Below are 14,384 nucleotides of genomic sequence, written 5' to 3'. Positions count from 1 at the left end.
CTCTCCTTCTTCCAGAGCCGTAGGCCCTGTAATTCGCTGAAATGTGTTCTGAACTGTCACGATACTTTAGGTTTTCTTTTTCCCCACTTTAGCTGCTCTTACAGGTCAGCAGATTTGTAATGGGCAGGATTGATATGGATGGAATTTGTTGATCCCCATCTGCCTGCCAGAGCCTAGTTGAAAGCTAGGAGAAGGGCTGATGCCAAACACAGAGACTTGGAACTTTGTTTTCTGATAGGACCCTTCAATCTGAGCAGGGGTCTGAGCTATCTCCTCTTTTCCACCCAACCTCTAAGCTTTTTGAAGCCAAAGAAGAGGGTATGACAGTAGTATCTGGGCTGCTATCTGTGTGCCCCGTAATGTGGCACTGCAAGGTCTTTTTTTTTCTGCTTAAAAGGTAATGTTGTACAGAGTGTAAAACTCCCCACTGTGGTGTTGTCTTCTTTACTTTTGTTGGGGAAAGCTCTGAGCAGCACTAGGGGCACCAGAGCTGTTTGCAGATTAAGGAGCCCAACCAGAGGGTATATCTGCTATGCTGACTCTGTGCTTTGAATGCTGTGTTTCCTACTGGTGCTGAGCTGAACAAGAGGTGGATTAGCAAATTTAAATTATATGTATGTCTGTTAGAGGTAAGTACTGCAATGAGCTGGGCTGACAAAGGGCAGGCAAGTATTCTCCTTTGCACTGGTGGGTAACTTATCGGTGTGGCAGGCTTCTTAGGCTTAGTTTATCTTTTTAAAGACAAGTCCAGAGTCAATAAGCAGTTCTTTCCCTTAGAATAAAAAAGAAAACACCTGTATTTCACAGGCTATTTTTGCAAAAGGTCATTGGTTACCTGAAGAATTGCCTAGGATATGCAGCTGTGTGTTATTGTGAGCAGCCAAGTACAGTGGGCACTCAAACCTTTTGAAGAAGTTTCCAATAAAATCAAATAGCCATCTCCCCACGTTAAAGGTTGGGAAATTAAAAAAGATCTTGGATGCACCTCTTAAACTGACTTCTGAAAAATGTATTGGTTCTATAATTGATTAATCATGCATGGCTTCACAGGGAATAGTATTTGGCACATGTGGAAAAAAACCAGCTAATGACTGATGTTCAAAAACAAGCACAAAAATGTATTTGTAGTCAGAAAGTGACTGCAAAGATGCCACAGTGGGAGTCCATATTTATTCGCTTTCAACAATTTCCAGATCAAATTGGCTCAGTGAAAAGTCAGAATGATTTTCCTTTCAACTGCTGCTACTGCAAGCTCAGCCTCAGATCTGGGAAAATCAAACTCCGTGGTTTCTGTCTTTTGCATCGTAACAAGTAATAAAGATTTTGCTGTTGGAGCTGAGCTGACAGTTTTGTTGATGATGGATGAAGCAGAACAGACTGCTTCTTGCAGTCCCGCTCCTGCGTGTCTCATAGGTAGGGAAGTGGTGTGGAGAGAACAGCATTCCTATGAAATATTTTTATGCCAGCCCTGCAAATACCATCTAGTGCTTAAGAACAACCACTGCAACCAGCTAGACCTGCAAGTGTACATCGAAGTGGAATAAGCGGGCTTTCTTCCAGTCACGAACATCAGAGAAAACAGGTGAATGCTGAAATAGACTTGCTGGTTCTTTCACTCTTCAGATACAAAAGGCAAGTTTCCTTGCCTGACGTCAGAGAATACCTAATAGTTTAACTTGACCGAGTCCATTATCCCTTTTGAATAAGTGAATATGTCAAATTCCCGAGTTTTTCAGTCCTTTGCTGGAATTGTACTCTTGGTTTGAACCATACATTCATCTCTCTCACGATTAGTAATACTGAAGTGTATTTATTTTGCACTGCAGTTGTTTTCATCCTGGCTTTTCTTTTCGTTTCACCTTGCTGTCCTCTTGTAAGACAGCTCTAAAGATGTATTTGCTTTTGAAAATTGGAACACAGGAAAGAAGCCCATCAGAGTCCATGCACAGAGTTATCCCGCATCATTCTGCAGGTTAGCAGGCACCTGTTAAGGTAGTCTTCTAAACACAAATATGTTGACGGTTTGTCACCAAAAGATAATTGACAAGAAACAGAAATGTTATTGGGACTTAAACTCTTGTGGAAAGTTTGGTGTTGGTGGTTGAGTTTGATTTGTGTGATTTTGACAGTCCTGACTAGCGATCCCTTCTGTAGTGAAAAAGAGCATCTTGCTGGGGCAGAGATGGGGAAGTCTTGCATTTTATCCGTCTGAATCTCTGCTGCAGACCTGACCCCTGGTGGGAAGTGTGTCCCTGTCAGATGCTGATTTAGTCTTGCACACTTTTGTGGAGGCAACCTATAGATATTCTTAGGGGATTTTGCACAGAGGCATAAACACTGAGAACTAGATTAAAGAGGAACTAGATTAAAAAACAATTCTCAGTTTGTGTTACAAATTGTCCTGATGGTATGATGCTGCGTGTCGTGTTATCAGGCATCCTGTCTGAGCTGTCACTTCTCTGAAAGCAGCAGTAAAATCCCCGAAAGTTTCCCTATTCTGTGCACCTTGTTTTTGCATTTGTTCCAAATGCCTTTCCTTTCTGTAATCGGGGGATGAACAATGCTACAAGCAAATAATCCGTCAGTGCATTCAGCGCATGTGTAACACCACACAGTTTCCAGATGGAAGAGTCTCTCCTCATGCCTGTCTATCGGAGTGAGGCGCTTGGAAAGCATCTAATCCTTTGTGGTGGTCAAATGTAAATCCAGTGACTTCTGGCAGACCTACTTTTGACAATGGGAATAAAGAAAAATGTTCTCAGTAAAATACTTACTGTAATGGAATAGAATGCAGTATATCTGACTGGTTTGGGGTCATCAGTCAGACCATAATTCTTTTTCTGGGGTAGAACTGCCTTCGCAATAAGAGTTTCTCTGCAGTTTGAAGCACTGACTGACTTCAAGCTTGCTATAATTTTCATTTGTTCCAGGCTTTTTCTCATTCAGTTATTTACTCCATGAAAAAGGGCATTATATACTGTAAATCCCACAAATGGTGCAAACAATATATCTTTTGCTCCGCTAGACTCTGGTGGCTTCACGCAAATAAAACTTAGACCTAACCTGTCCAAAGTTTGTTTGAGCTGTAGGATATGCAGTTAATCAACTAGGATTAACTTTGATTCTAGGAAGTGGAGAAGATGAGATTGAAGCTTTTTGCCTCTACTCAACCACCGTGTGCTTTGGTCTATACTTAGAATTTGTTCTCAGAAACGTTGCCATTCTCTTACAATCTAGCATCTCATTAAGACACTGTAACTGCAAAATCAGCTGCTTTTGCTGACATGTTTCCAGATTTAGATGCAGCTGGATTCAGCCGTGTCTTAATGCCTGAGATGGTACTGTCAACTGATTTTTTATTATTATTTATTTTTTCCCCCCTCTTTACACAGTTAAATCTAGTTGCATTAGGAATTTAATTAGGAGTTAGTATAATTGTTTTTCTACTCTTCCCATTCAGCTTTCCCGGCAGAGGCAGTGAATCAGGAAGACTCAAGTTCTATTTCTGTCCTTATCACTAACACTAATGACTTTGGGCTGCTAAGTGCTGTATTTTTCTTGTTCCTCCAGTGCAGATGTGCCTGCTAGTCTTGCCTTTTTTCTGATTGTGGCAGGGAGGGAATGCTTGCCTCTGTTGATTAGAGATGAATAACCGATCTTTAGTTTGGCCCCTCTTTCTGGGAACAGCAAGCAGAAGGTGAAACTTCTTTTTTTCTCCTTTCTAAATGCAGGATACCGAACGGTGCCTTGTGGCTATGTGATGAAAGATAATTTCTTCTAATTTCAAGAAGAATTCCTCCATTGCTTCCAGTGATGGAGATCAGTTTTCTAAGCAATGGACTGCTGCGTCTGACAATTTTGCAGGAGAGAGTGGGCTGTGGTGGTAAATAATGCCATGAGAACCATCCATGCAAATTTGAAAACAACCTGCCAAGGCTTTGCCAGGCCTACCACTTGATTGAGTTACTCTGTTGTATTTACTTCTAGATAAATTATTTGCTACATGTCACTTTACAGTATCTATCTATCATCTAACACTAAATAATTGGCAGATGTATTTACGGTCAATAGGTTGACAAGGTTTTGAATTTTATTTTAGAAGCTGTTACAAAGAGCTGGATTGTATGGGTGGAGTTGCGTATTCAGTCTGGTTCTTTGGGTATAGAAACATGAGCTTTTACCTTGCGTTTAAGGAAAAACTGGATAAAATAGCAGCAAAAGCAGCTGTCGGAGAGCTGATGCTTTCCCGAACTTTGAGCTTTGTTTTGGAGGATATATTTGTAGAAATTTGCTTTTGAGGAGGCAGGAATTAGTTGTTTTTTGTTTAGTTCTTTTAAGGAAGAGTAGTGTGAGTGTGCATGTGTGTTAGAACTGCTGCCTTGCAGTCCTCAGGGAAAGTTTAATGTGCTGAGCATAGGCGGGACAGTTCATGTATCCCAGAAGGAATTGTTTGAGTTGGAACAGGTTTCTCAGAAATTGCCCAACCCATCTGCAGGCTGTCTCTTAGGAAAACACTTTTGAGTTTTGATAGGAAGATGCCAAAATGCCATGGATCTTCCCCTTCTTCCTTATGAAGGTATTCTGTTAATTAATAGAAAGAAGGCTTCTGTGCAGTGCTAGACCATTTTCTTTGCTTGCTCACCACAGAATTAGGTGCATTGTGTACCTCTGTAGTGTTGCTTTGCCAAGTTGTATGTGTAAGTGCTGTGAGGTGGGCAGATAAGATGGTAGGTGGTTTTGGACTTTGAGTTTCATTATCAGAATCATAATGAAACGTGAAAACTCAGAAATTAACATCCCTGTATTTAGGTATGTGTCAGCTTTGGCCTTACGTTTTTATTCCATTTTAATTATTGTTCTGAAATATCAGTGCTCCTCACAAAGGTCAGTAATCTAGAGATTGAGGCGTGTTTCCAAAATTCCCCCATGGTTTGCACAGCCCAGGCCAAAAGTGGATTCTCAGTGTGTCTAATATTGTGGTACTTCTGAAATGTGCCAGTCCCAAGTTTTGCACCAGGAGCATTGGGTCTAAAACACCTTAGCAAAGTGCTCAATGCAGTCCCAGTCATCAGTGTTCCATGCAGATTAAGCTTTTATAATTAATGGCCCATTGATTGCCGGTTTTAGCAGTGACTGGGCAAATATCATCCCTTCCCAGAACTGAAGTTCAGAAAACTTTTTGTTCCATTAAGTGCTTTAATTCAAACTTTCTTTTTGCAGATGATGAAATTTGCTTGGGATAGCTACAAACAATATGCATTTGGAAAAAATGAACTACGACCACTGACTAAGAATGGCCACATTGGTAACATGTTTGGTGAGTTCTGCATCAATTCCAATGTAAACTCACTGCATTTTTAAGGTCATGCCTGCTATTATGTTAATTCCTTTCTATGCAGTGTGGTGAGGGTATCTGCAACAGCTTTGATCTATCTTCTTTCCACTTTTATGAAGTGATACACACAGCACAGCTCCTAGGAGTTACCTACCCCTGTCTTATTGCTGGGAATATCATTCCTACAGGCATCGCTGAATGCTCAGACTATCAATTCTGTGTACAGATCTAGCATCAAACATGTCTAGGAACAATGCTAAATCCATGCATTGTCTATTAAAACATGAAGTCAGTCCCAACCTGACAATGCTGCTGTTTAAACTTATGCATGTCAGACCAAACTGAGCATTTTCTCTCGCATTGCTCCACTGTTGAGCAGGATGTAAATTCCATGAAATATTGAATGAGTGAACGAATATTAAATTTTCTTTTATACTATGTGGTTACTTGCTTGCATAATTTTACTCTTTAACAGATTACCTTTTTTAATTATGTGAGCCAGAATCTGCTTTAGCAGCCCTTTCTCACCCCTCTTTGGAGAAAGCTTGCTATCCAGGGTTCTTTTGGCTTCTTTCCCCAGGACTGTTTTTCAGAGATTTTCCTAGATTCCCTCATCCAGAGTAGACTAGAATAGAGTTTTTTAGTGATCAAATAATCTGTGAACTTTATTTCCTCGGGGTAAAGGGATTCGACTACTATAGTAGGAAGAAACATTCCCATTTCTGTTTTTGCACTCTCTGGGTGTCCTAGCCCTTCTCTTAATCAGTTTGTATGACATGCAGCCTTGAGAACTTGAGATTTGTATGAGAGTGGGTGTTTGAAGGTGGAAATAGCATCACATATCCTGTAGGGTGGCCATAATCTTAAAGAGCAGCAGCCCTGTTTGGCCTCTGAATTGCAAGTGCAGATAGCCCTGATGGAGATGTCAGAGAACAGACTGGCTTGCAGTTCAACCACAGCACTGGGAGAAACCTTAGAGTTCTGCTTGTGGCACCACTATCAAATCCTTTAATTGCCATGGATAAGGCACTTGTCTCTTCAGTTCCTGCAGAAGTATCGGAAGAGTTAACTGTTTGCAGTATCTGTAAGTTGCATGGAAGTTGCATTAACAATTGTTGGGGTCTGGAGGAAGCAGTTTGGGAAGCATGCATTGTAATAGCACAGGCTGCATATGACCAGCCACTGCTCTTACTCATTCTCACTTCCATCAGGAGCAATGATTTGTGTTTGTTCTTCTTTTGTCATCTTCTTTGCCCACCCCAAGAATACTGATTCCTTACTTAAGAATTAGCATTAACTTTAGCACATAGTTAAGCATTTTGCAACTTTTCCATTCTGGCAAACTTGTCAGAATTCCTCAAGGACCGTGCCTGTAAACAGACAAAAATGCTGAAAGCTTTTAAATGCATTTATCATGACAAAACAGTTGGCAGAACTTAGGCTTGTTTGTAGCATGTCTGTGAGCACTCTTAAGGAAAATGGTTTGGAGCACAAGAATTTTTAGCCAATTGTGGAAGAGAAAGTACATGGCATATTTCAGCTTCTCAATAGTCTTTTCCTCCTTCCTTGATACCGTGACTATGGCAGATCACAAACTCAGCTCAAGTCAACAATGTTGTAATGTTGAAAAAGAAACAAGTCTCACCTCTGGATGGGTAACTAGCGTGTGTTTTACACAAGGCATGGAAAGGCTCCCCTTCTCCACACTGGCAGAGACTCAGCTAGGACAGCATCCACTTCAAGAAACATTTGGCTCATCCGGAGAGTTTGGAGGGGAGCAACTGAGGAGAAGGCCATAGAACGTGACCTACAATTAAGCTGGAAAGGTCTGGGGTTGCTAACCCTTGAGTGGATAAAAATGAAGAGAACTTGGTATCAGTTTTCAAAGACACAGAGACATACTGCAATGTGTAAGACAATAAACCATTCTCCATATCCATGGGGAGAAACAAAGAAGTCACAGCTTAACTTTCATCAGGAGAGCAGGGTCAGACACCAGCACAAGCTTTAAAACTGTAAAGCACTGAAGTAGAATACCTGTAGTGACTTTCAAACTTTGGATACCTTATGGATGGCTTAAGAAGAGTAGAAGTAAATGACCTCTCACTGTTTTTCATTCTGTGATTACTCACTAAGATGAATGAGAACTGCAGGTCCCCAAAAAGTCTCACAAAGATGCCCCTTGGAGATGCACCAAAGTGATACTGGGGAAAAAAAAGTGATACATAATATGCTTTTTGGTGGTTTGACTCCCTGCAAACCCCCAAAGCTACCTTAGTGACAAGAGCACATCACAGTTACAATTTTGGATGTACACAAAAATCAGGAAATTAAAAATGCTGGTTCCCATAGCAACCAGGATGCAGCCTGCCAACAGAGAAGAAATGTTCTCGCCTAGTCAAAAGGTGTAAATTTTAATGCCTGAAGGCAACTTTTATCTCCAGATGATTGAAGAGGGCCTCAGTGAAGTCATTGAAAGCTCTCTACTCATTTGCAGAGAAAAGCCCTATCCTTACTTCCTTCATTGCTGAATTACCTGCTCTTGCTTGCAGAACACAGCACAGAGTTGAGTTTGGAAATCAAGATGCAAGACAGACAAATCATGGCTGCTGTGAAGACCATCACCTAGAAGACTATGATCTTGGACCACTCTGCATTGCAGTATTCACAAAATGCTTACCACGACACTCTGAACACATAGATCCACCCTTGAAAACAGTGAAAAATCTGAAAGTTGATGTCTATGGGATAATGTAATAACTACTGATTAAGAGAGGTAAGAGACTTCTTTTGTCGCAAAAGGTAGCACAGATGAAAAAAATAATGTCAGAAACAAATACCTGGCAAAGTTATAGCAAATGAATTTCTGCAGCAGGTGCCATATGAAATGTAAATAAAAAATTGTCCAAATCTAACTGTAATCCAGATGAATATCCAATGAGATACATAACAAAAGTGGCAAGAAACTTCAGCAATAGCACAAGAAAAAATATGATAAAGCAGTAAACGTGAAATCTAACACAACAAAGCCAGTTCTGAACTTGTCTAATCTCTTCAGAAGTTTCAGGAATGGAATAAGAGTGAATTAAAGCAAGGAATGTAAGTGGGTTTTCTACTACACAGTTCATAGTTACTCATCTCCTCTGAATAAATGAAGAAAACTAAATACAGGAGGATAAAGATAAGCAAGTCATGAATCTCAAGACACTTCCAACATATTTAACAAATAACTGAAAATGCATCTTTTAAGTATTTTTAACTTGCTCTGCTTCCTAATATAGTTTCTAGTAGCGCAGGTGGGTTTGTGTCTGCAGCAGAAATTCCATGAAGCATTTGACTGCAAATTGTGGCTAGAAGACAAACTGCTCTCAGCATTTCTGAAAGACAAATTCTTTCCAAAGCAGAGGTACCTGTGTAGTCAGGGGCTTCAAGTTTAGTATTGAACTCTGAATATTCCTTTTTATAATCTACTCAGCACAAAGTGGTGCCATTAAGATACTTGGAGTGGATACTAGATGTCAGTTGTATCCAACTGGATGTGCCAAACCTCCAAACAGCCTTTGCTGTGAAGTTGCCACCAACATTTCCATAGTCCAGAGAAGAATCAGTGAAGTACAGCGACACCCACTCTCGATTGGCTGCCTGTTAATCACACGCTCAATAACTCTGAAGATCAGACAATTATTTCAGCATAATTAGTGTCTGGAATGAGGCACAAGCAACATATATAAAGGGGGCATTAAAAAAATGCCTGAAGACAAGCTCACTGTATTTTTTTTTTTTAATACAGCCCCCTGGAGAGTGAAAAAGGAAAGCCAAAAATCCAGTCACAGCCTGGATCATTCCCCTGTCTGCACAGTAACAGGGCTGCTCACGCATGTCTTACTTCCTCCACAATGCTGTAATGTTCTATTCCTCAGTGCTCCTCAGCATCTTGAAAAGAGCTTCTATAGAATGCTCTCTAATCATAACAGTTCAACAGGATTTTTTTTCTTCTAGTGTTTTCTTGTGCTACTTTAATGGTTGTTTTTCCTAATTTTTTGTTCCTTCTCTTCCATTTTGCTGTGAGCAGTAGTTCTAACAAATTCCAAGACACACTCCTACTTTTAGGTCTCATTAAACTCAAAACTCTGCTCAGGGTCAATGGAAAGTTCATGAAATTTGCAAGGGAGCAGGGGATGACTAATGGTTTTACACTGAGATGATGTGAATTCTGCTCGGTTTCCTGCTAAAGACAGGCCCAGACCAAATCCTCACTGTCCGGTCTTTGCAGCTGTCCTCATATCTAAAGAGCTGCACAGAGATTGTGGATGCAAACATACAGACACTGGAAGGTGCGCCTGTGCTTAGCATCGTAGGTCAAGACTGTTCCCCACTGAATTTTCTGAGTTTGTTCTTTTATTTTCTAAGATGTAAGTCTCAGCTGAAGGGAGATAAATTTATTTGGTTCAAATCAAACATTTTCAAGAATTGTTCACACAATGAAGCTGATCTGGTCTAGCTCAACCCAAGAATAAGGGCTTTAATAGCAAAGGTGTTTGAAGAAGCCCACAGGACACCACATGGGACATTAACATTTTTTTTTCCCATTTAAACTTTTCAAATGAGCATTTCAAGCTTACAAGGCACTACTGTAGTAAGTTTAAATCTCTGTGTGAGGTTTAGGATTCAGTGGAACCCTGATGTTTGAGCTAATGTTTGACACAGCAATTTGAAGGAAGCCACCATTCTTTGCATGACCCAAGGAGAAAGCAGAGCAGGAACGGGTCTCTTGCAGTAGTAATGACAACCTTGGTGTCTGGAAAGAGCGATATTAGGCAGGTGGAAGGCGGGAGGGGGGAAGTAGCAGGGATAAACGTCAGCTCTTATATGGATTACGCAACCAATCTCCAACAACTTTGATAATAGTAGGTTATCTTGATTCACTAATTCATGTTGACAGGAATCAAGTTTGTTGCTACACATTTCAGTGACAGCAAAAACCGATGTAAAGCTAAAATGCCCTTCCTCTGAAAATAATATTCATCTGGGTAACATTACACGTGGAAAAAAAAAAGATGCCAGAGAGCAACAGTGTTTCAGCAACATCTTCATTACGGTATATTTTTCTCTTTTAAAAGCCCATGAAGACAACTGCATAACATAATGTGCAATAGGCAGCAGAAATAATTCAGCACACAAATTCAGAGAGCAATTATTACTATTACTATCATTATTTTAACCACATAAAAAGACTCCAGGGTTTTGTAATTTTGTGATCATAGGGAAACAGACTCGGGCAGAACAGAAAATTTGCACCAAGTGATTGCACAATTGGAGGTTAGCATGTCTCTTCGGGTGGCCAGAATGGTGTTACATTAGTATTTTCATCCGATTACCTTTCCTGTGTTAAATATTCATACATCACCGCCTGTTGCTTCTAATTGAGGTGGGCACATTTCCTGATTGCTTGATAGTTTCTTAGCTAAATCCCTGATGATGAAGGAAGCAGCAATTTGGAAAATGTTTGGCTTGATAGGCAAGACTCGATGGTTGAAGGGACTAACTCTGAGACAGAAAGACTTCCGTGTCCAATTGAGCCCAGCACCTGAGGTGGCAGGTAAAGAGCTCTCTAGCTTCTGTTAGCAGTTCCCGTGAAAGGAGCTTGTTATTATAAATCCATCTCCAAGCAGTATCAATGAGAAAAATAACCAGAAAAAAAAAAACAAAACCAAGACAGGAGCACTCAGAGGCGCATGCTTTTCAAACTTGTGTTTTATCAAGACACTGATTTTAATTAAAACTAGTTAAATTTTTTGAAGCTTTCACTACCAGCAAAATGAGAAGGGATCTCAGTGTTTTCAGTTCTTGTTTTGCCCTGTGTCACTTGTTCTCTAAGAGGTGAAGATAAATAGCTAGTAACAATTGGAGTGTTTTGTGTGAGCAGTTAACAAGTTCATCATGTTTTGTAGAAACTGCTTCCTAATTTTTATTCCAAACAAGATTTCAGCACTAGTTTTTGTTTTGACAAATGTGTTTTGACAAAAACGGTGAAAGCCAAGACCTTTCATTTTTGATCTAGGTTTACATTGCACTGATCTAAATTCCTTCACCTTTTATTCTTGCCTTTCAGTTGTAAACTTGTCGTGGTGGTTTTACTCAGCTGGGCAGCTGAGGCCATTTTCCCTTGTCTTATTACTTGGTGCCTGGGAGAAGAGCCCTATCCCCACCTTGATAAATGGCACAAAGAACAATTTTATTCAAGGGAGATAATGTTTAAAAGCTGGTGAAGATACTTGTCTCATGCTGCTTGGGAATCCTTGCTCCTTTTCCAGTATTGCAATGTCATTGCATCTAGGTGCACGTTACATTTAGCATTATTCCCATGCATTTAGACAGCAAAGCTGGTGAGAGTTGAGAGAGACTGCCTTGTTGTGTGCGCTATATGTTTGGCTTTTGCAGCAGAGCGGCAGTACTTCAGATCACACACATACAAGCTGTCATGCTTACTGGATCCTCAGACACAAAGTAGACATGGGAGTTAGGCAAAACCATTAGTAAAAGGCTTATCTCCTTCCTGATGAGCAGGACTATTAAAGACCCCAATCTTAGCTGCTAATTTCCTGAAGCATCAGTTTTACAGCTTTTGTAACAACTCTTAAGGGACAGGCAGCCTTGTAGCTGGGAGTTCTTCAAGTTGCATATCTGGCCTGTGATCTGTCCCCTTCCATCAGAAGAGGCCTATGCTTGTAACTGGGTTAGAAAGAGGCTGAATTTGGGTTTGCAGATGAACACAGATTAGGGGTGTAATTGTGTAAACATTTTGGCCAAGATAAGAACTGAAAAACAAGGCCAAGGATTGCAGTCATGACTGGTGTTCTAACGTGCAGACCTTGAGCTGTTCTTCGGGGGTATTTTTTCAGAACATTATCAGGCCTTTGAAAATTGTGCCTCTCCAAAGCAACATGTTTTGGGTAGTGGAGCTCACTAGTCCTGTCAGAAGAATCAGAAAAAGTGGCTAGTCTGGATCCCATCCAGAAATCCCCATTACTGGGACTGGAAGCTGCTGCCTGTCTCAGCTCCTGTAGATTTATTTAGAGGTAAAAAAGACTGCACAAATGGGGCTTCATCACACTTTTCTGTTTGCAGGAGGTCTTCGAGGAGCTACAGTGGTAGATGCCTTAGATACTCTGTACATCATGGAACTTGAGGAGGAATTCCAAGAAGCAAAAAAATGGGTGGAGAAGAGCTTTGACTTGAATGTGGTAAGTCAGTTTCTGGCAATGTCTGTCTGTATCAGACAAATGCTCAGTGCGTGTTTTGCCAGTTCTAGTTACAGAGCCTTCTCTAAGAACCATTTGAGGAGGGGACATATGAAGAATGCAGGGGAAGAAACACTCAACTCACAGATCTTTTTAATTAATTTATTTATTTGTTTTTTAAGGCCAAAGGGACTGCTGCGATGATTCGCCCAATCTTCTCCCTATATGTAGCAAAGGCTTCCAGGCAGGGATCACTGGATCAAACTCAATGTCTGACTGAAAATGAAATTCGGTGTTTAATGTTTTGTTTTTGTATTCTGGTCTCGGCTGTACAACAGCTATACTTATAGGATACTCTGTAGAATTTCTTTTCATGAAAGAACAAGTTCTGCTTCATCTTGGTAAAACGTCAGTCTAAGATAAAGCAAGTTTTCTTTTTACATGCTGTAGGTTAAGATTAAAAACACTGATCTCCTTCACTGGGTCCTTTGCTGGTATGCAAAGCCATTGCTGAGGCTTGTGCAGTGGAAATGTAGTGCCTTGACAGCAAAGTGGGAGCACATATTGAGCCTAGCTTTGAAAGGAAGGGCATCATCTCTGAAAATGGCTGAAGATGGTCATTCTCTGTGGTCCTTGAAGGTTTCCTAGCCACTTTTTCTTAGAGCTAATGTTAGATTTGATGGGACTCTGGGACAATACATCCTTTGCAGTGCTATCAAATGAAGGATGCTGTCCCTGTCAGTACATAAAGGAGGCTTATAAGAAAGCATGAGAGGGAATCTTTGTCAGGGAGTGTAGTGATAGGACAAGAGGTAATGACTTTAAACTGAAATGTGGTAGATCCAGATTAGATTTGAAGAAGAAATTCTTGCTTATGAGGGTGGTGAAGCAGTGGAACAGGACATCCATCAAAGTGTTGTCTGCCCCATCCCTGGAAACGTTCAAGGCCGAGTTGGATCAAGCTTTGGGAAACCTGGTCTAGTGGGATGTGTTGGAGGTAAATGATCTTCAAGATCCCGTCCAACCCAAGCCTTTCTGTAATTCGTGGGAGAGCAGATGGGATCACATCAGTGGTGTACAGAGAATGTTAAAATCAAAGTGCAGTTCAAACTTTTATTTTGTAATGCCAGCCTACTTGTCTGTCATGAAAAATGGTTCTCCTCATGAGAAAAATGAATGCAGTTACCTTTGTGGAAAAACATCATTTGGGAGTGCATGGCTAGCACTCATGTATTCATAAAAGGAAGACCACATCTGATAAACTTGCTGAATGCTCGCAGCACATTACTGAATTGATAAACAAGGGACAAAATCAACTGGGAAATTAATTTATTTGGATTTCATGAAAGCTTTTAATCTTGGCCTGCAGAATAGATTGATCTGCATAGACAAGAATGAATGCTATGGATTGATAGGTGGTATTAGAATGCACAGCAGAGGGAGAAAAGAGGGGAAATGAATTTAAAAATGGCTTTGTACAAAAGACTCTGACAGTCCGGAAGAGTGAGGCAGGAACTCCCAAGATGCACAAGATCTGTTTGGAACTGGATGCTCTGCTCTGCCTAATGCTATTTCAGTCATTATCTCAATAAAGTATTTGCTCTGATTTGAAACCTGCAGATATTTGGAAATGAGAGGCTAGTGCAGAGGTTCAGGTCTACTTTCCCCTGCTCACTGAAGGTGTTGTGTTGGTGGAAGATCTTTCTGTTTTGTGCCTTTATGCATTTGCATGAGGGTAGGAATCATTTATCAGACAGATTCACCGGCACATTTTCAATGCACTCATTTTGACATTTGCTGATCATCAG

The 14,384-nt window shown here is 40.6% G+C and overlaps 1 protein-coding gene across 3 annotated transcripts in view; it reads left to right on the top strand.

The window, feature by feature from the left end:
• Positions 1-14,384, top strand: part of MAN1C1 (mannosidase alpha class 1C member 1) — a 36,791-nt gene that overhangs the window by 3,865 nt on the left and 18,542 nt on the right. For 2 of the 3 annotated variants that reach the window (XM_082777614.1, XM_082777615.1), the window contains 2 exons: positions 5,221-5,317; positions 12,464-12,579. In XM_082777614.1, the coding sequence (XP_082633740.1) occupies positions 5,221-5,317; positions 12,464-12,579 (213 nt within the window). Of the gene's footprint in view, positions 1-5,220; positions 5,318-7,971; positions 8,112-12,463; positions 12,580-14,384 lie in introns of those variants that run through there. The other variant, XM_082777616.1, reaches the window with a different exon arrangement.

Source organism: Aythya marila (assembly GCF_965140915.1).
Source record: "Aythya marila genome assembly, chromosome: 22".
Taxonomy (NCBI): domain Eukaryota; kingdom Metazoa; phylum Chordata; class Aves; order Anseriformes; family Anatidae; genus Aythya; species Aythya marila.
The sequence above is the reverse complement of the archived record's forward strand: the minus strand, read 5'-3'. Positions and strand labels throughout refer to the sequence as shown.